Below are 27,115 nucleotides of genomic sequence, written 5' to 3'. Positions count from 1 at the left end.
ATAAATAAAAGAGAAATAACTAGCCTGAGCCTCAATTTGAAGTAAACTAGGGTAAGCCTGAAATGTTAACATGTTTACAGTGTCAACATCTTTATTTGGAGGTCAGTTTTGCCAAATTGACCCAATATATTTTTCCCTGATGTTGCACATGATGCTTCATGTGTCTCACAATGCAACATTAATAATAAAGACAAACCACTTATAGGATGATTATAAGATTATAAAAGTACAGTAATGAGCCAGTAATGATGACTTCTTGTTGTAAACCCTGAACTTAACTCTGTTCAGATGAGAATTTCGATGGACTTTCTGCAGTGGGTGCGTGATAAACAAAATAGTCTCTTTAACAAAACAATGACTTATGAGACGCATGTGTTATTTGAACCACATATGAAGACTATGAATAGAAAGCTAGAAAGAAAACAGTTGACATATTTGTGGGTGTAATTTACGTCATGGAACAAAATGTGTTTCAGCTTAAATGGACCACAGACTTTATGAAGTCTGAATTAAAAACCTTGTGGTATTGTGCATTAGAGATGTTGAAAGAAACACAGGAACAAGCATATTTATGAGTTCATTTGATGACGGCTGGTAGGTGATGTACAGTATCTTGAGTGTGTCGAGGCACTAGAGCTTTTCCAAATGATCTCAATCATGCCTCACAGTGTGAACTCTGCTCTGTCCTGTGTTTGACTGGCCAAGTCTGCACGTCACTACACTTATATAGGCTAATGGTCGGAGAGCTGACGTCCTTGACATGATTACTGTCTGTTACAGGGCATGAGGAAGAGAAGATTGTAGAGATTGAGGCATTTTTTAGAATTACTCCCCAAGGGGTCACATGATCTTTAACTAGTTAGGAAAAAAGAAGAAAGTGGGTTTTTTTTTTTTTACATTTTAACATTTACTTATGAAATACTGGATAGTTTCACCTCTGTAAAAAAAAAAAAAAGTATTTAAATGACTTTTGTTGAACAGTTATACACATATACAACCTGTGATGGAAGGTTGACATTACTTCGGTCTATACACTCATATACTGCGTTATGCAACTCTCATTTTCATGACAACACCCAGATGTTGCCATAATGTGATTGTGCTTCACCTATTTCTCAGTTATTTTTTCTTGAATTCAATATATTAAAGGCCGTATCACTATTCTGACCATATTAAGAACTTGTATGTTTACATATATAATTAAAAGTTTAATTCATAAATGAATAATAGGTGTTTTGAATGTTTCTTAATTGTAAATATTGGCAAGTTTTACTTGTGTAAGAAAACATCAGAAAACATGAATAACTTGGATTTTGTTGTGTAGTTTTAGTCGCTGTATTAAAACACCTGTTCATCAGTGTGGGAGTGATAGCAGCTCCTTTTCATTCACATTTGGATCACAGATTGTGCTTTTATAAACGTTCAGTGACTAGCTGTGTATCACAAGTTAAACCTGTGGAGTGAAGAATATATTTTCATACAAATAGAGAACATCAACAATATTGTAGCAATATGAGTTGACAGAATACAGTTAAGCTACAAAAACTGTTTCTAGTTCACACACGCTGACGCTGTCACGTCTGATCACTGCACATGAATATGGATGGATGGAGATCTGTTTATAATGCACATCAGTGATGGAAGCAGCACTGTACTTGACCTGCAATGCTGCTCTTTCTTGCATGTGTGTGTGTGTGCATGTATACTGCTGCAACTATTGTCAGTATCAATAATATTAATATTTAATTTTTTTGATTAATCATTCATCTTTTAAGATGTCATAAAATTATAACGCCTATTGGAAGTGACCAGAGCGCAGAGTGTCGTCAAAGTGCTTCTTTATCTGTAATCCAAAATCAACCGAATATCAAAATTGTGACCGGTCAATCAATGTATCTGTGTGTGTGTGTGTGTGTGTGTGTTTCATATTTCATCATCAAATCAAAAGTGTCTCAGCCACAGTTTTAGACTCAGCACAAGCAGGATTACAGGGATTTTTTATGAGTCCAACATTTACAAATGCTGAATCTACTTTTAAGGAATTAATGTGCTGCAGATCAATTTCTGCCTTAAAGTTCAGTCAGATTAAAGCTGGTTCACTTATAACATGTTCATTCATTCAAAAACGACTGTATTAGTAAAGCTAAACGTGACATCATGTATCGACAGATATGTTGGTGTTGCAGTCATTTTGCACAGTGGGTCGATGTGATGATGTTCTCATCATGTGCAGCAGCAGTGAGCTGTCTGTGGACAGTTTGGAGCTTTTCCAAAGTCAGTCACATCTGATCACATTTGATCTCATCAAAGAATAAAGAAGATAAAAGGAACTGCTTTGGATTCTTTATCTATTTGGATTGTACTTGGATGGATTTTTGACATTTAAAAAAAAAAAAAAAAAAAAAACATTGGCAGGGAAATGGCGTCAGTTTGACCCTGCCATGACTATGATGTCACACCAAAACAGTTACTGTATGATGTTCAGATTTTTATAGAAATATAAAATTCCTCATCTTTAATTTGGATCTATATTTCATCACTGTGGAGTTTTACATCAAATGTTTAAGCTGAAAATAAAGTAAAGTAAAGTCGCGTTAAAGCCTGAAAATTGGTTGATTTAATAATAAAGGGCCAGGGTCAGTTACTAATATATATAGAGAGATTTTTATATATATGAGATATCATAAATAGCCCTTCATGATTCGATTTAACATAACCGATAAAAAGAGAAGCTGACAGAAAAAAAAACGGTGCCTCTGATCCTCTCAAGGGCGTTTTGACAGAAAATGGCGCAACACTCAGCAGGAGGTGCTCAGTCATTTCTTTTTTGAAGGGGTGCAAAATTTTTCTTTAAAAAGTTGAATTGTGCGTTACTTTATCTTATTCCCGACATATTGTTAAAAATATCTCTAAAGATTTTGAAAGAAACGGGAGTAGTTTTGAAGGTTAAAATGGGGCCGCTGTTGCAGGCCTGCAATAATCCGCAGGCATTAAAGCTACACAGCATTTTAAAACGCACAGAACATTTACGCCCACAGGCCCAACGGCAGCACACATTTATTATAAAACCTCAGCAAACTGCCTGTAATTAAATATACATTTTTAGCAAATCACGTGCATTAGCCTAAATTATTTTGCGATCCAAAAGAAAACGAAATCTTTAGAATTAAAATCTATTTGTGCTGATTGCTCAGGCTTATCGCGGCTCGTGCATTTTGGAAAACTAACATCACAATTCATACAGTCGATTTTACATTTTAATACGACGCTATTATAAAATATGAGAATTAAAACCCAAATAAAATGAACTTACGCTCTCTGGACCGGTTTTCTCCTCTTGCGTCCTGCATACATGACGGCTCCTCTTATATAGAATCCCTCAGAAATCACACACAGCCTTTTTCTCCGCTACATGTAAGCCACCGAGAAATATTCTGCTGTAATCCTCCAGATCAAGACTGTACACACATGTTGAAAAAAAAAATCTGAAAAACAAATTAAAAAAATAATACAAAAAACACCGGCAGATACCAAACGAAGTAAGTTAGGTCGAACAGGAGCCTCTTTTTTTATGGGCCGCTCCACTTAGGAATTAAATCAAAAACCTGCAAAAAAACCGCACCGGATCCGATCTGATGAAAAAGGAGAATAACTCGGAAAAATCACCCAACAGTTGTTGTCCCATCAGCCTCACAGAAACATGAACTTGTTCCAACTAAAAAAAGCGATGCTGAGTTTTCATCCTCATGAAGAAAAAAAAAAAGGATGAGATGATCAGAGAAGAGGCGCAGTCTGCAGAGAAACCCTCCTCATCATTCCTCCACTTTATAAACACAGAGAAGTACTGGAAGTAAACGCAGTAAAAGCTTCAAGTATTTACATTTTATAATCTACATCAGTGCTGCTCTCCAATTAGCGCCCCGTACGTGAGCTGCAAATGGGGGACAGCGGGTGCGCGCATTCCACTGGCGGGCACGCCCGACACAGATTTCTAACCGGGCGCGCGCTCAAAGAAGCATCTACAGCAAAAGGAAGAGGGCACGCCGGGTGTGTGCGCGGGCACGTGGGAGAATCTCCTGGAAACACAGGCCGAGCGTGTCCACGCCGGCGAGTTCTCGAGCGAGGCCCGCCGTCCAATCAGCGCGCAGATGAGAGATGGAGGTTTATGTTGAGCCTGCAGTGGCCCGTGCTGAATGTGGGTCAGGGGTTAGACTCTTAAATAATGTAACTGAATTCATTTCAACATTCAAAATGACTCTCTGAAGGTCTTCACCTGCGCTGATGGAACAGTTGGATATTTTATCTCAGTGGGAAAAAAGAAGAACCTGCAGCCAGAAACATGTTTTAATAAGCAGCAGAATTATTAAAAAGTATGATTTAGGTGCTTAATGTTGTTAATGTTGTCCAGATCTGATAAAAACATACAGACTTGATCGAAAGAAAAAGAAAAATACACTTTTTAAAGGAATAGTCCAACATTTTAGTGCATCTTCTTCAGTTTCATTTAGCAGATGTACACATTTAGATGTACTTTGATCACCACTGTATCTGAATTTAAGAACAAATGTTATATTATTTAATCATCTTTCTCTTGAGATTTGTGATTTCCATGAAGCTGCACAAAACCATGAAGGCAGACAAACATATTTTATCTTCAGGATAACATTTCTTTATTCTTTCTTTTTTGTCCTTTGGAAAATCCAGTCTTCATTTAATTTAAATGAATAACATTTGATGTTACTGCTACCAAACTCCATGAAAATGTGCTGTTAATAATATCCTGCTTAAACATTCATTGAATTGAATTGGATTTGCATTACTCCAGACACCTTGAGCTCAGTATTGGTATGGTGACACACCTTCAGGTAAGTGGATACACATCCTAACATGATGTCAGGTGCGTGCAAGAAAGGCAAAAACAATCTTGAGAGGAAAAAAGACATAATGTTGAAATGTTGTAATTGTTAATAATGTTAATAAATAGACTTTTTGGGAACATCGATTCAGTGTGTGGGCATCTTTTCTCTTGGTCACACACCTGCAGGGCTGGAGCCACCATGGAGGAGTGATATTTTATATGCTGATTAAACATTTCTAATTATACAATTAAACACAGATATTATTTAACTCAAAAGCCATTTAAACTTGACTACTTTTAGGCCATCAAAACCTCAACAAATAAAGGACTATAAGGCTGACTATCTATCTGGGCCAGTTTGGAGAATATAAACATGTTTTAAACTTTTTTTCATTTAACAAAAATATATCAAACTGCTTAATGCATCAGATCAGTGTTTTCTTTAAAAAAAAAAAAGTTCAGGATATATTTGATCAAAGAATGACTAAATAAACTAAGAATGTGACCGAGCATTCAGTAGGAACTTCTTATACTCTCTCCATACTTTGTGTTACAGACACATTTTGGTTGATACTTGTATGGCAGAAGACATAAGATTTCGATGGGGGATGGGGAGGTCAGGGCGGGTGGGGGGATGTCATGATTTCTGAAATCTGAAATCCTGAATGTGCTGCATCGTGTCAGGTTGTGTGGAAACAACAATGCAGTGATGTAACGCAGATGTATTTTGACAGCAGACGAAAGCAGATATGTGTTCAGCTATGGAAATGCATACATTAGGTCACATGACCACATCAGACCCCCTCAGGATGCTGAAGACCCCCCACAACGTATGTAGGAAGAAAATTAGGCCAACATGCTGATAGGTTGTATTGTAGTTGCGGGGGGTTTATTCATGGTTTCAAGGACAAACTGTTGATTAAAAAAGACATATTTGACCCACAAGTGTTAGGACAAGGCACAGTGATCTGCCTTTCTGTCAAAGACCATTCAGAGTAAGCAGTTATCCATGAAATTTGACATGGATATTCATTGTTCCCAGTGGATGAGCATCTTCATTTTGAGTTGAAATTACATTTGTTAATACACTGAAATTCTTAATAAAATAATCTCACATTTGATAACATTATTGACAGTGCAATTGGACACCAACTACTGACTTTAGCATCAGTGGTTTTAACTAGCTATAACCCAAGTAATTAACATTAATGTTAGCTTGTTGTCCTTTGCCATTATCAGAAGCTAAATTATTGTTTTTGTCAAAATACATTTGCAGCACTGAAATGAATCCAACAAAACAGGGATGACATATGGAGATTTTTTTTTTTTACAAAGAGTCAGGAGCTAAATAGTGTCAGTAAAAACATGTTTGTGAGCTTTCTTTACTTTGCTAACGTTAAATGATAAAACGGTGCCGGCTAGCTAACCAGCTAACGTTACCCCTGAGTTTAAAGCCTTTTCGCTAACATCTTCTTGTTCAGTATTGCTATTAAATGTAATATAATGTTAGTTGGTGTCATTCAATTATAGTTACTCATAGGGGGTGGTTTGATCATAACCATAGAAGCCAAAACAGATCATTACTAGTAACAACTTGGTTTGATGTGAACATTTACATTTGCATTGTGAAGCTGACTGCATGACGCCCCTGCAAGTAATTACAGTATTTTTAAGAGTACTGAAAAATAAGCTGCAGTAGTGCTACTGTCCATAATTATTACTGAATATTTGACAGCAAAATTTTACTGTTGGTGTTGAAGAAGATGTACAGAAGTGTTTTTCTAAATCATTATTAAGTATGCTTATTAAGGTGATACTAATGTAGTGAAATGCATTACTGTAATCAGATGTACAGTAAATAATTACCATTTTTCAGGAAATGCTAATGAGAATTTTGGCTCAGTAGCTTTGACTTATGAACATTATCAAGGTCTCAGTTTAAAAAGGTAAGTGAAAGTGCTCATCTCCCACTGTGCATGTAAACAACTGATCTGACACTTCTCCCAGACACTCATCAAAGCAAAAATTTTATTACCACCAAACACAGTTGTGTTTAACCTTCCTTTTGATTTTGAATCAACTCAGTGGTGACCACCAGCCCATTTGTTTAAGCGTATATTTTTGTTGTCTGCCTGTAGAGTACACACCTCTGCAGAAATCTGTAGTTCCCTTGCCCTTCATGCCTCCAGGAGCAGCGGGTTGGAGACAATAAAAGTTTTGTGTTTGTTTAGACACTTGGTGTCCCATGGGACAGACACCACCACAGCTGTAAGTAATATACAGTCAAGTAGGACAATGTGTTATGGTGTAATACAAGAAACCACATAACATTCAATTTGTAAACTTTTAGACTACAGATTTATGTTCACATCAAAAAACAAAGGACACATATCATACATGACTTTTCATACAAAAATCTATACAGTACTACACACTCTGATACAGATATGTAAACACTAGAAACATTCACAGACCTAAAAGTATCAATGCATGTATCAAATACATGACTTACTATAATATGCATAATGTTTAGGCAAGTCATTTTTATATGTATAGTCCAATATCACAAATTTGCCTCAGGAGGCTTTACAATCTGTACAGCAATACAACATTATCTATCCTTGATTCGAAAAACTCTCAAAAAAAAAAACCTTTTAACTATATTGATCTGTATGCATGACATACAAAAAATAACCTAAAAAGACCTACAGTACAATGTTCTAGTTTCTTTAAGCTTATTGCTCATACAGCACAGCTTAAAAACAAAACAATAATAAAAAAATCTCACAATGAAATAGCATCAGACTTTATTAATTTACAAATTACAGTCAACAGGTGACTGAACAACCAATTAATGATAAACTGGAGAAATTCTGTCCCTGTGACTCTGTTTACATCACACTATAACACAACAGCTTCAGTGCCCTGGCAAACTGCATGAAGTACATAATATGATCTCTGGCTGCATTTGTGTTAAGGAGATAAATACACACAGACAGCCACAGTATCATAGATCACAGATATTTAACCATCAGTAATAAAACCAGCAATAAGAGACAAACAGATGGTTTATATGACTTATGTTAGTTGATATTAAAATCCATTCTTCTTTCTTTCATGGAGTGTCATATAATGTCTTACTGTACTCCATCACTGCCAAGCTAACTAGTCTTACAAAAACACTGCAGTTGTTATCATTAGCAACACTGTAAACAAGGTAATTCTCCTGGTTCTTTCATTTAAATGTTCACTTTTTATTGTTTGCTGCAAGACCAGAATATAACTGTCTTCACAATACACATAAGAGTTTCTTTTCTTGCGAGTTGTCCATGAGCAGTTTTACATTGACTGAAACTGACTTTGATACTTAATGTATGTTTTAATCAAATGATGCCAATGCCACTTTTCTTCTCTCTGGACTTTGGTAAGTGAAGTTGTAATACCGTGTTTGACCACACAGGCTGGCTGACATTTACTAGCCATTAGAGCTCAGAGGGGGGAGTGTCAGTCATGTGCCAAAGCAAATTACTACATGTATGTAATAATTTGTATTGTGAGAAGTTGTGGCCTGCTTTGTTTCCTGAGAGAAAAGGGGGTAGCATAAGAGGGTCCCGGCTTGTTGCCAAAGGGGCACTGGAACCAGATCTGCCACAGTGTAGCTGGTGTAATGAGGGATAATGAAGGGCACTACTGCTGTAAAGAAGACCCCTCATTACGCTGGCTTTACTTTTTAACACTGAACCAAACAAATGCTGCCCCAGTGTGAGATTTTAGATAGCATGCCGCCGTTCCGGAATCAGAGGCATGACATGTAACAGCAATGGTGTCTAGTGTGACGTATAACATACATACAGTGACATTGCTTTCTAAACAATAATAGTGGGTGATTTGCACCAACCAGCGACAATGGCGATTTTAAACCAGACTAAAAGCTGTTGAAATTCTCGCTGTAGAACTTTTAATATGTCACTTTTTGATAAGTTTTGATATTTTTTCCAGGTGAGAAAGTAACCATTTAGATTCCCAGTATGTGTCAGTTTATCCAAATAACACCTATTTGGAAAGTTGCTCTGACATTTTCGGAGATGTTTCAGAGCCACTGACCTGGTGAGACCGGCCATTCATCTCAGCTGCTAGCAGCCCGACTCCTGAGATGATCGGCCAGTCAATGTCCGTCGTCATCCCAGGGAGAAAATGATCTGATGAACTGATCTGTGCAGCTCTTTGATAATTTACCGCTGGCTCTAATGTCTCCATAGCATTTTGATATATGATATAATTCCTTTTGGAAGATAAATGTTGGTCTCACATATGAAATCTAACAATTGTAACTGCCACATTTGTCATGTGGAGTGGCAGGAGCAGATCCAAATGGAGAGACTGAAATGCAGCGTTGAAGAAAACCTTCTTTATTCTCAGAACTGAGCAGGCAAAACAGAAGCTGGCTGAGCGGAGAGGAGCAAATTCGATGTAACAAAACAGAACAATGAAAACTCAACTGAAAACCAGACCTTAAATACAAACTAAACTAATCAGACAACGAGGAACAGGTGACAAGACACAGAGGCAGGCTGGGAGCTGAAAGGCTGGGAAGACACTGGGAGCAGGGCAAGGCTGATGAGACGGATATGGGGCAGGTGTGAATGTGACAGCAGACTGGGAAAGAACACTGAGTCAAGGCCAGGGCTAACGAGGACGAATGCAGGGCGGGTGTAAGGAGGAGTACATGAACACAAGGGAAACACAGAGTAACAGAAAACCAAAACCCAGAAAACACAATACTTTAAATCACAACCCAGCATAAAACTGCCCCAGAATTATATAAACTGAAGCACACAACACTACAAGCTAACTAATAATGCAGTCCTCAGGTAGTTTAGTCAGGTAGTTGTGTTGAATCTGAGCTGCTGCTGTCAGCAAGTATGCTGCTGTTCCAATTGCAGAATGATTGTACTGCAGCGTCCCATCCTTGGAAGTTTTTCCTCCCGAGTCAAACTCGCCATGTCCAAACTTGGCCTATTTGGTTTTGAGAAAGACCCTGTGTCAAATTGGCTTCAATCCTGATGCACTTCCTCTAGAGTTTCATACTCGGTTCAGCAATATACTAGGTTTTGACCTAGTTTAAGATGAGATTGACAAAGTACAAAATATGTATAAAATTGTTCAGAGGATTGCATTTTTGCTATGACAGCAGGAAAAGCAGTTGAAGGGATTCAAATTTATGCCCTTAAATAGTTATTTATCCATGTGAATTTTGGATGGAGCTGAAGAGCTACGTAGTATCTAAAATATTTCAAATTTAACGCTTGTTGTTTGAATCTGTTCTCAGAACTGAGTAAAACCAAATGAGAGAATACAAACAATTTAAACCTAATAACCTTGAATCATTTGATGTTTTCAGAAGAAACACAGTCCGTGGTACTAAATGAACAGAATAGGCAATCAAAGAAACTGGAAAATCCAATCATACATTCATGTGTATATAATATCACATTTGCACGCAGGCTCTTTGTCTGCAAACACTAAAATGTGCCTTTGCACATTCTAGTGTCTGCAGACTACTGAAAAATGCATGAGGTTTGTGGCTTTGTAAGTGATCATTTAAATTGTGGCTTGGGGCCCAACTCTTTTTGGGACAAGAAAGGCTTGATATTTTACAGCTATCAAGGAAATACAAACTAATAAGTTTGGCAAGTGGGCTTTTGGCAGTAAGAAGATGGTGACCATCATACAACTACATGTAGAATGAGTAAGTACACAGGCCATAAAAACATGTTTTTCTCTTTCTTCTGAACAAAACCACAAGCACTTGCTGTTAAGGGAAATCAGTTTTTGTAGGTTCTCCATGTGAATAAAAGCAAATTAAGGATTATGAATTATGACGACCTTATAAAATGTCCTCTCTTTTTTTAAACTGTTGTATTTATTCTGTTTTGAATACATCGAAATACATAAAAATAAAACAAAATAAACAAAATAAAATATACAACAACTAAGCTAACTAACTAACTATAGAAAGAAAAGAAAGAATGTTAACTATTGATGACGTGTAGTTTGCCCAAACTTACTTAAAGGAATATTCCTGTAAACACAACATTCAAAGTTGATCCCTCCTCTCCGGCTCAAATACACCAAAATGAGCGGAGAGCGCGCCCGCGCGAGAGAGCAGCGTTGGTCGAGCGCGCCAGAGAATGAATAAAGAGAGGGAACAAAGCAGTGAATCAGATAAATAAAACGTGTATTTTGTGATTACGTCACGGTGGTTATGTTCTACAAATACACCCACTCCTCCACACAGCCCTGCGGGAGCGAATGCAGAGCTTCATCCTGTCCACTGTGGCCTCTCTGCTCTGCGTGTGTGTAGCTCAGCCCCGCCCTCGGTCAAACAGACACACAGACCTGCAGCTCTTTACACATCCATGACACAGAGACAGAGAGCAGAACCCAGCAGAGGGGAGAGACGGAGACAGCGATGTAACCTGGTTGCTACTCTACATGTCCCGACCTCACATCCTGCATAGTATACCTTTAAGTCACTGATTTATACTTTTTTAAAATGTTGATCTGGGGACCATTTATGGACTTCCTGAAAAAGCCTGGATGGATTTTTCAATACAAGAATTTAAAAAAATGTCATATCTGATTTGATATTGTATAGTATAGAACAAAAAAAAAACCTAATTAAACTCAGATTTAAAAAAAAGTCCTAAAAGATTCAAAGAAATAAATGTGATATGGAATCTGTATGATAGATTCTGGATTTTTTAATAATAGGTAAGGAAGATATGTCATTGCAAGAATTTTAATAAAGCAATTGATTTTTTTTTTTTTGGCTGAAAAACCATGTCAGGCACAAATTATTATTCAAAGTAGAACATTTTAATATGCGTTAGCACATCTGGAGGGAATCTTTAACCCGTGGTCCAAGCTTTTTCTGGAGGTTTCAACAACATTTCACAATCTACCTTAGCAGATAGTGTTTGCTCAGTTGAAAGCTCTGGAAAAAGATAACAAGTGATTATGATATTATTTTTTTTTGTCAAACTACTGTTTCCATGGTCAAGAAAGAGTTTTGTTTGTGAACACTGCTTAGACATACAGACATATATTTACAATGAGCAGTTGCAGAACACAAAAAAAGCATTTTGTTCATCTTTAAACTCTTTAGAAAAACGTTTCAACAGAATTTTGTTTACTGATCATCATTAAATGGAGATCTCAGTGTATTCAATATTTTTATTTCAAACAACAGAACTGTGTCATGTAGTAAATCTGCCAAAATGGGCTTAATTATCAGTGAGACTGCTGCTTGACAGTACAGCTCACTTGTACTGTTCACATAAATGGCACTGGAGGGTGAAGGCAGGGAGAGTGAGCCCTCTGGTGGACATAAACCATCATTACTTGCTAAGAAGACCGGCTGTGTCCTCAGCTTCCCTTGTCTTTCACATGGCCGGTACTGTATCATGTTTCATCCTCCTCACTTACCTCATTTGCATCTCTTCCTCACATTTTAGCTCCTCCCAACAGAAACAAAAGTGATGTCAGGACAAATGTGAAATCCTCTGAAGACAGTTTCTCAGAACGCACAATTGGATTAATGATTCAGTCACACGACAAAACAGGAATAATGCCCTTTACACCTGTCCTCAGCGACTAATCATCTGCTAATTTTCTCATTTGGCTTGATAGTGAAAAATGGTGATATCATCAAATCGTTTCTTTGTGTGACCAAAACTGAATCCACAGTATGGCAGTAATCCATTACTTTAAATATTGCAGTGACACTGTTTCCATAGCAGCCCACTCCTTTTGACAATCCCATTAGATCAGCTGCAGCAACCAATCACTAAACAGATTCCTGCTGAAGGGTTGCTGCCATTTGATAAAAGCCAAGTCTCCTCGCTCCTTTCTCCTCCGAGATATATTTAAGGGATTGGAACATCCTCAGTTGATTTGGAGGTCACGGGTTTGAGCACACAAAAGATGATCAACTAAATAGAGAGCACGATTTCTTTCCTCTCCTATCTCCCTCTCACCGTCTCCTGTGAGTCCACTGACTATGGATGGAAACTAGCCACTGGCACATTTAGATCACAGTGTTTGCACTGTCCAAGCTGTCTTAGTACTGTAAGAAATTAATGAAGCAGCAAAATTCTGTCTGAGGAAACACTTCATTTATCTGACAAATGGAAGTCATTTTCTACAATGTTCTTATTTATAGTCACAGGACACAACAAACAGGATGCATCCTGGTAGTCATTAGCAACCAAAAAATGACATTTAAGATATGACAAGGATGCTAAACATCACTGTAGTTAAACATGTTGATCACACAATAATAAGGGTACAAATCATATACTTAAATAATGCTTAACTACACTTAGTAGATCATCAATTAATGGATGTTAATTCACAGTTACTTCATATATTAATTGATGTTCCACCAAATTAGAAAGAATGTAACAACAGTCATTACAGGTGTAAAATCAAAGCCTGATAATGTGCAATACATCCAGCTAGTGCTGTTGTTGTTGTGATAGTAAAATGACTTTAAGTCCCCCTATTTAGCATTTATAAGCAATATCCAAACACTTAATGATGTATAACATGCTATAATGTAGTTATGTAGTGTGTATTAATGCAGAACATTTGTCAGTAATTATAACTACTCCTATGAATACATATTTTATATTATTACAACTGTGTTTTACTACATTGTCATTCATTATCTGTTTACACTCCAGCCTCCACTTATCAATATCCATAGAAGTTAGTTGTTGACAAATACATTAATATACAATCATATCTGCTTACAACTACATTACAGTGTGTTGTAAACAATTTATTAACCGTTTATATAATGTTTATAAATGGTAAATAGAGGGTTCAAGCGTCTGAGGTATATAACCTCTGTATTCTGTGAGAATAGATTCCGATCTGGTTCACAGACTTGGTTCTGAAATGCTCTATAAAACTGGAATACAGCTAATTTGGTGATATATCAATTAGTGTATGAAGTCATTGTGAATTAATATTTATTAATTGACGATCTATTAAAGGGCGAGTTCACAATTTTTCAAGTCTGTCTTAAAACAGTCAGGTGCCTAGATGAACACTGAAATAGGCTTTTGTTGCTGTAATCATTCCTCCTGCTCATACTGACCATTAGAAGATCCCTTCATAATACATGTTCACAGTCCTCCTTCTGTGCAAAAATGTATTTAAAAGTTTATTTGAAGGTAATATGAAGCTTCAGTCATCCAAAAGGGTCAAATCAAGTAGATATCTTTCAACATTAGTCTTTTTAGTGTCAAAGTCCCTCTTTTTGTTACTATACTTCCACTGCAGCTCAACAGGGAAACACTGTCTGAGGAAACACAAAGAGGGAATTTGATGCTAAAAAGACTGTAAATGTGTCAGATATCCACTTGATATGACTAACTCAGACTGCTGAAGCCTCATATAAGCTTCACATCAACTTTTAAATGCATTTTTTGCACAAAATGAACTGTGGATTTTGTCCCAACTGTCATACACTTACTGTACCTTCTTCAACTACTAGTTTTACTACTGAATTTCCCTCAATGGACCAATGTACCATGTCATCTGATCTTTGTCATCGACTTCATGATGAAATAAGCCACTCAACACAGTTTTAATGATTGCACACATATATTTATGAAAAAGCATTTAACAGTAGACAAAGGGTGGTTATTTGTTTAACATATATATCATGATATAGACATTATAACTGCTTGGCTAAATAAAAGTGGATTACATGAAACTGAATAGTTGTGAATTTCTTTTTTTCTCTTTCCTTTTTTTTCTTTAACAAAGCACAGAATTATGGTAAATGTCAAGGCACATGTTAGCTTAAAACATCAACACCGCTGTGAATAAAACATTTGGCTCCAGGTTTTTTTTTTTTTTTTTAATAGTGGACATGTCTGTATCAAAGTCCAACATCACAGGCAATTTATAGGCTGTCCTTAGCCTCCACAGTCTGTTTCACGCTGAGAGATCCTCTACAGGAGAGAGAGTGAGGTTTCCATCGCTGCTGTTTCAATACAACAAAGACCAATGACCGACTAGGACGCAGCCAAGGATCTGTGCCCTAAAACCTTTAAGTTTTTCTCTTTATGATTCCATTTAAGATGGTAAGAAACATTTACTAAATGATTTTTCCAGATACACACACAATTGATTCCCAGGGAAAGGTAAAATACTGAGTGATTTCCCACAGTGCAGCAGGAATACGGTAAAGCTGCCATGTTAATGCTGTTCTTGCTTGCTTAATCCAGAACCTTTATGTTATCCTTGTAGTGTGGATATTATAAAAAAAAAAAAAAAAAACATCTGGTGAAAATCAAGATGAAAAGGAGCTAAAATACTCTGAAGAGGACAAACAGGAAACAGATACAGCAAAGTTAATATGATCTGAACATAGTTCAAATCTTCACGTTCTTGATTCAAACACTCTACTACGTACATTTTCATTCTGCTTGTCGATGAAAGAAACCTCACAATCTCCTTATAGAAATAAGTCACGACTGAAGTGTTTTCCCTTGTTTCCATTGTTGAGGACGTTTGTGCAACGGAGAATGGACTTAAAGGAATTCCTGCGTTGAAATGCACTAAAGAATAAAACCTTATTAATTTAAGGACATTTCCTATAGACATGGCTTCCCTTAAATTAGTGCAGCAAAAAAGTATTGAGAAAAATTGTCTTAAGATGCTTTATATGAGAAGGCACGGATATATTTATATGGAGCTGCCTATTCAGCAAGAAGGCACAAAAAATGTACTGGGTTATACTGTATATGGCTCAGTATGGGTGTATCATATCATTTAACTTTGGGTTATGGCAATAAGCAATATATATATTTAAGGTGTTCCGATGAAGGATCATAAAATATTGAAGGATGGAACAGAAATCTATTTGGATGACAGCTGCTGCAGATTCACCTGTGACTGTGACTGAAGGTCTGTTAGAAGCAGGTGTTTCTCTGTGGAGGCTAGTTTTCATCTGCTGCATCCCAATTTAAGCCCTGTTCCTTTAAAGTCTGCATTTCAACTATAGTACATCATATCAGGGTCGAAGTGTCCATCACTCATAGTCAATTCTTACTGTCATCCAAAGGAAGCAAGAAATGGGACACAGCTATCGTCAGTTGGTACTTTTGAAAGAGAATTAGCATCTCTAAAACCACATCAGTGTTTGTTTGTTTTTTGACATTGAACAATGGGAGATCATGCAGGCTTCTTCTATAACTCAAGCAATACTCTAGTTATTGGAACTTCTTCAATGCAATCACTGAGTGTTTTGTTGAGATGAATGCATGATCTCAGTTGTGAAATATGTCTAATTTTGATAATGCACACACAGCGAGGTGCAGACCAGTGTGAGTTTCAATGCACATCTGTCGAAATTAAACAGGTTGCAGGTCTTTGGGTGGTGCTACCTTAATGAGGGCAAAACTATTTAGGGAAATGGGGCATGGTATGTTGAAGAAGAGTTATATGATTTTTGATGGGCTGAAATAGCCCACAAGCACAGGATTTTATTAGCAGCAGTGCATTCAAACAACCTCAACTGCAGCAATGCTTATTTTCTGTATTAGGAAATACTTAACTGAAATTGAAATTATGTGGCTATTTAATCCCTGATAGCAGCAGGCTGAGTAAATCAGACCCTCAGATGGGTAGTTTGGTGACAACCAAACCATTTTCCCTGATTGTGATTTCCTCTGTTTAAAGACTACTTTTTTTATTTCTTACATTTTAACTATCGGGGCTCTTTTTGGTGTAGTTGCACTGCGCAGAACGCAGCTCTGCAATGGTGAACTGACATTTTCCAGGGCTTCACTGAGGATATTTCCAGTTTGGTTAGGGTGTGGTGATGCCAATCCAGTAGCAAACTGCAACATTGGTGCCAAGAATGAGTGCATCTCACACGATTCGCTGCCCGCCTGCTCAGAGCAGGTTGAAAGCTCAGTGCACTTAAAAAAACAGTTTTGGTCCGATTATGGCATTATTTAAAGATTCATGATTATGATTCATGATTCATTTCCAGCATCTGTCATTCACAACAGCTGGCATCCTATACTGACAGCTTTTCCTTTACTCTGATGACTCTCTTTACAGCCATCTGAAGGTGGCCGCTATCGGTTTATATGCAGTCTCTAATTGGAAAGACTGTTGCAAAAAAAAGCACAGAGATCTCCGTACTCAAATTGGTCGGCCATGATGAATTGCTCTGGACAGTTTCTAATGCAAAAAATGTGCATGATATGGACACAATGAGAACAATTCACACAGTCCCATGTAAAATTGTGGATCAATTAAGAATTCCCTCTCCGCTAATAACTCCCTCAGGACCATCTGTTCAAAGCAATCCTCTCCTGGTGTGTCCCTTCAAAACATCGGGGTAAACTGGGGCAAAGGCAGCGCGTGTCAGACTGCAGTGCTATTGGACTAACATTGCCACACCCTCTACTGCGCCTCTTCTCCCACTGTGGAGCACAGCTAGTTACCAAGATACCAGTCTGGCGCAGTTGATGAAATAACCTCACTACACTGCAGGAAAATATCAGTTTGTCGGTGCAACACTGCATTTCACGCCCTGCAACTGAAGGCATTCTCTATAAAAGCACCTCTATACTGCACACAGACAAACACATGTATCACACACTAATGCATTCTGTACATATGAGATTTTTGTCAGCCAAAGCAGACCTTCTGGTGAAACAAACAACAGCAAATTACACATTATATTTATACACTTATTTTAACCGCATTTAAGGGTTTCATTTAAAATATACAGAATATTTTATCTGTAATAATATCAACTTGAAGGTACAGCTGTGTCTTTAGGTAGCTATCACTTTCAGTGATTCTTTACACTGATGTATTTTTAGGTGAAGACAACTTCTTTTAGAAAAAGTCTCCACTTGGTCAGTATAAAAGTTGAGAATGATTATGTTAGAAAATTGTCACGTTCAGTTTTCTGCTATTTCTATGTATTTAAGTTTGAGCAACAAATGAATGTCCCTCGCTGAATACAGGGAAGTGACAATGTCTGGTTTCCCTTATAAAAACATATTTCTTTGGCTATTTGGATTCACTTGACCAATCCTCCTAGCTGGCTCAAGCTCTATCCTGGTAAACGCACTTGTGGCTTTTATACTTCATTATTATTATAGTGTATCTTCACTAAAAACTGATAAGCTACAGCTTTTAAACATTACAGATTGGACAAAGTATATATGTGACACACTGATACAAAACATATGACAATAACATAAAGTTAAGCATGAGAGTCCGTGGATAAGCACTGATACAGGCAAATTATACTGTGTTTTGTCCTTCTCCTGGATTTGTTGCAACAACAACACAGCTTGGCTCTACTCTGACAGGTACATGGCTACATCACGAGCAGGAGTGGCAAAAATTCCATTGTGTTCAGCTGAGACTCTTTCATCCTGCTGAATAGAGAGGGAGAGGAAATCAAGCTTAAGCACAGAGTTAATTTTGAGAACAAGCACACCTTTTGGAAAATGGAAAAAAAAGAAAATGTAAAATAGCTGTTTAATAGTGAAAAAGCAATATTGGGAATACATCAGGATATACAGTATATGATATATAAACAATTGAGTTGGGTGAGTAAGGGGTGAGTGATCTGTTGATTTCAGCATTTACATTTAAGCTTTTATATTTCAGGCTTTCGAATCAACTCTCTGTATTAAATCTAATTTCTGTTTTTGTTTTTTCAATGTTTTTATTGCATTTAATTACAAACTGATTGTCCTTAACAACAGAGGGAATACAATCATTATTTATCAGTCATTTTTTCTTTTCTGTTGAAATGATCTGGCCCACAGCGGGAAATGTTTACCTGTGTCTGTCTACGGCATTCCAGGTAGTGCTGAATGTTGAGTGCGTGCTCCAAGGAGGACATGTTGGGCGGAATGGTCAGAGGACTGATGTTGGCGTTCTCCTGGTTGATGGCTGATGTGCCCACCACAGGCTCACTGTGGCTCCACTGGAAGTAGCAGGAACCTTGAGGGGGACTCTGATCCAGAGACGCATCAACCCCCCTCTGGCAAGAGGACCTGGAGAGAGTGACTGTGTCACCCCCTGCTGGACTGGAAGAAAAATGCTGGCTGAACATGCAGCTGCTTTGAGAAGCTGCCTGTCCACATGTCAGCTCTCCCTGTTGAGTGTGGTTCAGTCTGTTGACACTCCTTGGCCAAAGGCCAGCACGTGGGAATGTTTGGCTTTCTGATATTTGGCTGTGGCATGTTGGCATTGGCTGATGTCCATTCTGCATGATGCCAGGGTGATGCAGCTTCTGCTGCTGGCTCTGAGGCCACTGCTGAACCTGGTGGTTGTGTGCTGCAAAAGGTGTGCTTCCTTGTAGACAAGTTGTGGAAAAGGGTACGGGAATATTAGGTGTGTTAGAGGAATTAAAGTCATTGCAAGGAATCAGGGGTGGCAAAATGTCCATTGCAGTGGGTGCTACATGGTTTGGTTGTTGAACAGAGCTCTGCAGAAGCTGTCCATTTGCTGCTGTTGCAGGAGCTTGCATATTGTTTTGAGGACATAGAAGACGTTGGCTAGACTGCGTCTGGCCAGGAATACCTGGTTGGAAGCCCATATTGCTCATGGATGCCTGCCCACAGGATTGAAAAGGGGCATCAGTTGAGGCACCAGGGACAGTGAGCTCAGGGAGCTCTATCGATGGGCTGAAAATGTCCTGGAGCTGCAGCTGCTGAAGAGGGGGCAGGTTTGTGTCAGCTTGAGCAATCAGGGGACCTTGGTGGGAGAGTTTCTGGGTGCTGCTGAATATCTGAGCAGACCCTGCTGAACTTTTCCCTGTATTCATGTGCTCATTCACTGTATCCTGCTGGTGAGCGTAAAGACCATTCATTGGAGAGTAGGTACGATCAGGGCTTGGTGTCTGAAACAACTGTTGCTCACAGAGTCCAGTGGTTGAGAGCCGGGCAGCCTGAGTGAAGGGATCTTGCTGATTATTGTTGACTCCTGTGAGGCAGCTGGAAGGGTTGGCATTTAGGCAATCGTCTGCCTTCTCCTTGAACAAAACAGAATCAATGTAGTCAAATATGTCATTGGTGAGGATGCTGTCCAGCTCAGACCTGACATTGTTCTGCTGATCACCCTCCTGACTTAATCTCTTGATAGTATTTTCCAACTCCATCAGCTCTGTATCGCTGACCTCCAGATTTTGCAACGCGGCACAAAAGTCGCCATTTTGAGCCATTTCTTCCAGGCTGTCAATCACAGTCATCACCGACTGTTTGGCCTCCTCTTTCACTACAACTGGGTCCTCTGTCATGGCTGCAGCCCCATTTTCCTGCCATGTGTCACTGGGAATGCTGACCAGGGCCCGGCTGTCCATGAACACCTGATCCACAGGTAAGGGGGTCTCCACTACCTGGGTGTAGGCTGAGTCATCCTGTCTAAGGAAGCAGTCCAGCAACGAGCCGGGGGCCACATCTGTGTCCATGTCATTGTTGCCAAACAACTTATTGAACTGAAACTGTTTGATGTCCACCGTGGGACCTGTGTTGTAAAGGATGGCCTCTCCTGTAGTGAAGCTGAAGGGGAGCTGCAGCCTCCTCTGGCGTAGATACTCCTCACCCTCAGCATTGCTGAAACAGACCAAACAGAGCTCACATTTCATTACTGACACCAACATCAGAGTCTTAATGAGCTTGGTAAGAAAAACTATCTGGGAGATGCCTTTGGCAGCTGGTACTTTACACTTAGATTCACTAAAAACAAAAACAAGTACAACAGCAAAGCTACCTTTGTTCAGTAAATTTGAAGCCTGTAAAGTTCTTAATTCATATATTATTATATATATATATCTGTTTGTGGTGAAACATTTACCATGGTTGGAGATGCTCTCCATGCTATTAGTTGCGTCTTTCCTGTCCTGGTTAACAGTGTGCCATTTCCATCTAATTTCATAATTCCAGTAACTAAAAGAACCACTGATAGTCAAGTTATTAAGGGATTAAACACTTACGCTAAAGCTCTCTGATATGCAATGATGAATTCGGGTCTTCCTCCTTTGTAGACCAGCTTGGCGTTGGCCTTCACCCATACCCAGCCTCCTGACTTACTCAGGAGCCTGAAAACAGTCAGGCCGCTCTCTCCTGTTTTAATCACTGATAAAAAGACAAAAAAAACAACACACAATTACAGGTTAACAGTGTAGTAGTAGATGAATTCTTAAAGGAAACCCTAACATGTAATTTTTTTGGCCTGTTATGGTTTACTCACCATACATTGTGATACAATAAGGTTAGTGCAAGTTTTTCTTGAAAGAAAAGGACATCTGCAATTCAATCTAATACCAAACGTTATTAGTATCTATTGTGAAAATGGAGGCTAAATTGCCAACATACTGCGGATGTGGTTGTCAGCGCAGTACATCATATCAGCTGCGTGGATAAACTGGTAGCCGGACCCTTTCATGCACAGTTCAATCTCTGAATAGCCCAGAACAAGCTTCCCCCTGGAGAAAGACACAAGAAAAAACATAAAGTTTGTGCTCCTGGAATAAATGTCAGCTTACAAGCAACAGTTCACGAAACGGGCCACAGTTAAGTGCATTGTAATAAGACCTGGGGAACATGCCTATTGTTTAAAGATGGTGTTTTGAGAAGGAGCATCTGGAATTAGCCACAATAATAAAATAAAAAGACAAGAGTGGAAGAATTTGTGTCACCTGTTATCAATGCCCATGGGTGTGAAGTCCAGCTTGTGCTTGCTTTGAAAGAGGAGCATTTTAGCCCTGATCTCCACAATGGATGGAGGCTGGACAGGCATCGCGATGGCAAACAGTGCCAGCTGAGGTTGGGTACATGTCCCATTGTCCCTCAAGACACTTTGGCCATGAAGGTACTTCAGTCGTCCCAGGAACTTCAGAGCCTGGTTCAGGTAAGAAGAATATGTGAGTAATTCAGTGTGAGATTTTCTAAAATGTAACAAGACAAAAATGTTTAATGTGTGTTTGTTTCTTGAATTGGCTACAAATATCTTGTAGGAGCTGCATATGATTTTGTTTCTGATGTGAATTATTCAATTCAAGTGAAGGTCACTTAACCACATTACACCCCGTTTTGGCTCTTTTTTTGACAATTGAACTTAGAATATAGCACTAACCAGAAAGCCAGAGGAGTTGTCCAGAAGGCAGCGAAAGCGACACACAAAGCTCCTCTCCAGGAAGGATGAGTTCTCAGGGGGAAGCTGCTCAGGACTGTACATCACTGTATTAACGGAACTCTGCAAGACTAAAAACACAGGAAGAGATAAAACATCACATGTCAGAGCCATTTACCTGAAACCATGAACACTGATTTACGTTAGGCTTTTGTCTTATTCAAACAGAGACATGCAAACTATCTAATGGTGAAAACCTGAATAAATGTGCCTTATTTTTCATTGACAGTGCTTACCATCTCCCCCTGTGCCAACAGGTGAGGGGTTTAGAGCAAAGTGGAGCTGCTCTCTGAACGTGGCCCGGTCATCAGTATGTATGAGCTCAAACACACTCTGGTGAACCACATCCGACTATCAGGAGAAGAGAGAACACAACTCTTCATCAACCACCCAAGTCATTATCATTTCATGTGAAACTAAGTTTCTGACACTAAAATGATTGTGTGCATTGTCTCTTTAAGAGGAACCAGAAGGGCAGCATCTAACCTGCTGGAAGCCCAGGTAGTCCTTGATTGTGGGAGAGACGTAGAACATCAATCCCTCTGATGTGACCACCATCACAAATCCATTCAGCGCCTGCACAGGGAACAGATGGTCAGACATACAGTTAGAATTAATGGAGGTTTCTTAACTTACACTTCAGTACATATCACTTCAAGCACCTGTCAAGGGCGTGATGGATTATTTTAAGACAAGTTATTTTTAAATGACTAAATGACTAAAAAGGGTCAAATCTATCAATACATACAGTACATTTTTATTGTATATTGTTCATATTCATGTAACTTTTCATAATACTAGCAGTCTGTGATGGTACTAGAGCCTTGTGGAAAAGTGAGTGGTAACAGGGTAAAATGATTTTCATCTGGATTACATTTTAACATGTATCAAATATATACCGTTTGCTGCAGCCAGGACAATGTTTAACAGAGTTTACAGTAAACAGGGTTGTCTGGTGACATGGACAGAGCATGCATCCACTAACAGAAAGTGAAGAGAAAAAGGAAGAGAGAAACACCATATAATCAGCTGATTATTCGGCACATCAGTAAGAATGAAAGAGGACATAAAAGTGACAGGTTTGACCTGCAAAAGGCATTTTTATAATCCAATTTTCAACAGTTTTTAACAGTCAAAAACAGATAAGTTTAGAGTATAAATACAGATCAAGTCCCATTTTGTCCAAATTTAACAGGTTTTAAATAAAAAATGTAAATAGCTGTGTATTTTCAAACTACTTTCCATTTTTCAGTTTGAGGGATGCTTTGCAGAAGACACTGGGTTGTAAATCCTGCTGGTTGTTTTTAATATAAAATACTGACACCAGCTGCTACTTCTCAAAGGCCCTCTCAAAGGTATTACACAATCACCGTCTGTTGTGATCATTATGCAGACCAAACTGTGAAAATGTACCTGACAGGTGAACATTAATAAACAAGGTGCAGGGCACTTGACAAGCACAGGTTTTGTTAAGAATCATAAAGCGTGGCCAGGCTTTGGCAAGAGGCACCAAGACAAGCAGCCTCACCTGTCATAACTTCCTCCTAAAATGGATAGAGCTGGATCAGCTCTACGCAACATGACTGGCGCACAAATAAACAAAGTGTGACTATGCATTTATGCACCTGCTAGCCTCAGGCTGTTCAGTTCACTTATCAATCAGCCTGTGTGACTTTTTTTTCTACACACAACACCAACATTCAATGAAAGTGTTCTAGAGGTATATTTGCATTATTTTGTGCCTGGTTTTAATCTGTGTATTATTACTGTTGTCTGCCTCTGCTGTGAGTTTGTGCTGCTGTGTTGGTGATCTTTTTGTGAGCTGCTTGGAGCCACTTGCAGTGATACAGCTTTATCCGGTGAGGGAAGTTGACCTGAATGGGTCAATGCACACCATCTGACCTAGCTTCATGGCCCTGCTCCTGAGCACAGCTGAATGTAGGTCAGACACTGCTGAGCTTCAAAGAATAGCTTTTTCTTTCAGAGAGATGGGGAATTTCCTGACTGTTACATTTAAATGACTTTTAGTCTATATAACTACTACCGGACTAGTCTTCAAATACAAAGATAAAAAGAGAGACAGAGTGCACAAGTGGTTAACAAGTTAGTGCAAGTGTATGTTGTGTAGTGCAATTCTGTGAATATTGTGGTTTAGAAGTGTGTATGAGTTGACACTTGCAGACTGGGTTGATCTGTGACAACAGTGTTAAATGAACAGATCAAATATGCATTTGCAACAACATGTCACACGTTGTTGTTCTTCTGTGTGAAGGGATTAAAAGTAGCTTAATATGAATAGCTGGACTCATGGGATTGGCACTTTGTGATTTTGGTTGTCACTTTGCATAGAGCATGCATATTTTAAGGGTGTAACACCATACATGTTTTTGTCTGCTTAATGTTGCCAGTTTTCAGTTTAAACTCAAGTGACCTTGATAAGGACACCGCAATGGCTGAAAGCGTCACTTCCTCTACAACAACTGTGTCGCTGTTGGTTAAAGTTGAAGATATACCCAAACCACCTACAGGTAAGACTCATCAAATTCAGTTCTACATATTTTCATTTAAAATACGTTGTCTCTTTGTTGACACTTATTTTCAATTCTACTCTATTTTCACATGTATCTAAAAGTCCATGTGTTTGTTGCTGCCAGAGGACACTAATCAGCATAGTTGACAGTAAACAGGGTCCTCTGGTGGTGAGGATGGTTTAAAATATGCCTCATTAGTTGAAAATGAGGAGAAAACAAAGTGATTATGCTTAAGGTTGAAAAAGAAAAACCAAACAAAGCAAATCCTAAACATGGTAGTACACTGAGACATGAGAAGTAACAATATCACGAAGTTATAAAAAATGTGACTCCTTCAGACACATTTATGAGTAGTGTCTGAATGGACATTTCCCCCCAGAAGTCAACTCAGCCCTGTCATGTACTTGGAGCAGTAGGTCCCCTTCAGAGAAGCCTGTGGCGTCCATGCTGTTCCCATTCTGCCCATTGACTCCAGGAAACAACAGACTGCTGTTACTGTTCTTCATGGTTGCTGCAGAAAGGGAGAAAATAAAGGTAAAGAGAGTTAAAAGCTTCAAACTTAACCTGAAATATCAACATCTTAGACACGTTTACACATCAGACAGAGACATCTTCAAACATTACTAAATAAAGTATGATATACTATGGCATTATTGAAGTCTAAATCTCCTGCAGCAAAGTTATGGGAATCTTATCAGATAGGTATAAAAGCACAAATCAAACACAAGTGTTTGTTTTAATGGATGGGAGGTAGGTATCTGACTGTATATGCAGCATATATATGTGCAGGGGAATGGATAATGAATCTTTTAATTAACTTGGCAAAATGTCACATAACTGCAGTATCAGATATTGCATCTTGTCTGAAAACATGCTGAATGATGTCTTTTTTACACATTCCTGACGTATTTAGCTGCTTGATTATTCATTTAAAAGTAAAAAGTCAAATAAACTATTTGATGGCTGAGAGCTTGACTTGTTTCATATGCCTTGGCATGTGCAAGCACAAAAGGTTTATTCTCTAAGGGCAATATGCACTCAGTGGATTCTGTTAAGATAATTAGGCTACTATCGAGCGCTGTCCACCAATCACATCTGTGACTTTACTCAAACATTTCAAGCGGTCTCCTCTTTCATCTGTACCCTTTTAGAGGTCCTGTGACATAAAGATATTGAAGTAACAGGACACCACTAGGCTTCACCTGAGCCGCTTGTGTCAAAAACCTGCCAGCCACAGATCAAAGCCAGTTTATATAACCATTTCCAGGTAAGGGATTACAAAAAAACTTGGCAACATCTCTGTTGTGTATTTTATATTAGGGAGACGTATGAGGTAACTCTGTTGCAAACAGATAATCAAACTTCCAGTGACAGAAGTTGCATCACTTTGTCAATATTACTCCATCAGTGTTTGGCATTTCAACATCAAAAAGACAACCTGTTTGTTTTTAGATTTACCTTGACATTTCTTGCCAGTGTTGTGTATGAAATGAGCCACTGGTAAAGTCACTCTGTTGCTGCTGAAACTGTTCTAACTGTTCATCATTATTCTAAGCAGCCCACCATATCATGTTGTGTTTAGACTGCCACTTAAATATATGCTTATATACAGTATAATTAAAACCTAATTATTAGAAACTAATAGGCTTATATTGATGGACACAATATCTGATTACTGTAACGGAAACTATATAGTGAATGAGGAGTATTCAAACTGGAATTTAAACTTGACGAAGAATGAACTGTAAAAAAAAACAAAACACTACAGGCTGCAACTAAACTTTTCTTCTCTTGCGCAAACATTTTAGTGTGTTTGGCTGCTTTTAACATTAACATCCATATCAACATCACCTCCACTTGCCCAGCTGAATATCACTTTGTCTCTTTTTCATGTACCATGAATGTGTTTATTGCCTCCTAACATATTAATAATATGATATATACATGCAATTATAGTACTAATATAACAATAATAGTATAGTTAATATAATTTTATGAATAATATTTTGAGAAATAACCTAATGGCACCCAAAGTACAGATGCAGCCACATAGAATTGCCTGCTGATCCATGACAGGTCCTTGTTTATCTGAATGGAATGATTGCATATATCTGGCTGCTAGCAGACTGGAAGCCAGCTGGGGGCGGAAAGTCTGAGTGTCTGGTACTGTATATATTTTCTAACTGAGATCACGTTGTCATTTCTTTTTTGAGACATGTCATAGAAACTGCTGACAGTGTCTATGAGCTGTCTGTCACTTGCAGAATGCATCAGGATGTCAAACGTGCAGTGCAGGAGCTGAATGTGTCGTGAGCTGCTGCTTTAGTAAATCAGGTGCTTAATACACACATATTATGGTTGCAAACTTGATGAAAACCACAGCACGCATTTGTCTGGCTCTTAATCTCGTTACATCCCTGTGGTAGCATATGAGTTAATGTACTTAGTTACATTTTACTACTAGTTTTCATAA

At 38.4% G+C, this 27,115-nt stretch overlaps 2 protein-coding genes across 3 annotated transcripts in view; both read right to left on the bottom strand.

Annotated features, from left to right (window-relative positions):
- The window catches only part of LOC122992729 (aryl hydrocarbon receptor-like), a 39,006-nt gene extending 34,836 nt beyond the window's left edge, over positions 1-4,170 (bottom strand). Inside the window, exon 1 of the mRNA XM_044366621.1 lies at positions 3,314-4,170. Coding sequence (XP_044222556.1) covers positions 3,314-3,354 — 41 coding nt within the window. The 5' untranslated portion in view covers positions 3,355-4,170. The remainder of the gene's footprint in view (positions 1-3,313) is intronic.
- A 10,554-nt stretch (positions 4,171-14,724) lies between these two features.
- LOC122992151 (aryl hydrocarbon receptor-like) overlaps positions 14,725-27,115 on the bottom strand; it is a 37,375-nt gene continuing 24,984 nt past the window's right edge. The window contains exons 3-11 of one of the 2 annotated variants that reach the window (XM_044365791.1): positions 25,047-25,153; positions 22,598-22,687; positions 22,348-22,462; positions 22,055-22,182; positions 21,618-21,820; positions 21,295-21,404; positions 20,913-21,054; positions 18,756-20,532; positions 14,725-18,342 (exon numbers count right to left, since the gene is read on the bottom strand). In XM_044365791.1, coding sequence (XP_044221726.1) covers positions 18,265-18,342; positions 18,756-20,532; positions 20,913-21,054; positions 21,295-21,404; positions 21,618-21,820; positions 22,055-22,182; positions 22,348-22,462; positions 22,598-22,687; positions 25,047-25,153 — 2,750 coding nt within the window. In that variant the 3' untranslated portion in view covers positions 14,725-18,264. Of the gene's footprint in view, positions 18,346-18,755; positions 20,533-20,912; positions 21,055-21,294; positions 21,405-21,617; positions 21,821-22,054; positions 22,183-22,347; positions 22,463-22,597; positions 22,688-25,046; positions 25,154-27,115 lie in introns of both variants that reach the window. The other variant, XM_044365790.1, reaches the window with a different exon arrangement.

Source organism: Thunnus albacares, chromosome 11 (assembly GCF_914725855.1).
Source record: "Thunnus albacares chromosome 11, fThuAlb1.1, whole genome shotgun sequence".
Taxonomy (NCBI): domain Eukaryota; kingdom Metazoa; phylum Chordata; class Actinopteri; order Scombriformes; family Scombridae; genus Thunnus; species Thunnus albacares.
The sequence above is the reverse complement of the archived record's forward strand: the minus strand, read 5'-3'. Positions and strand labels throughout refer to the sequence as shown.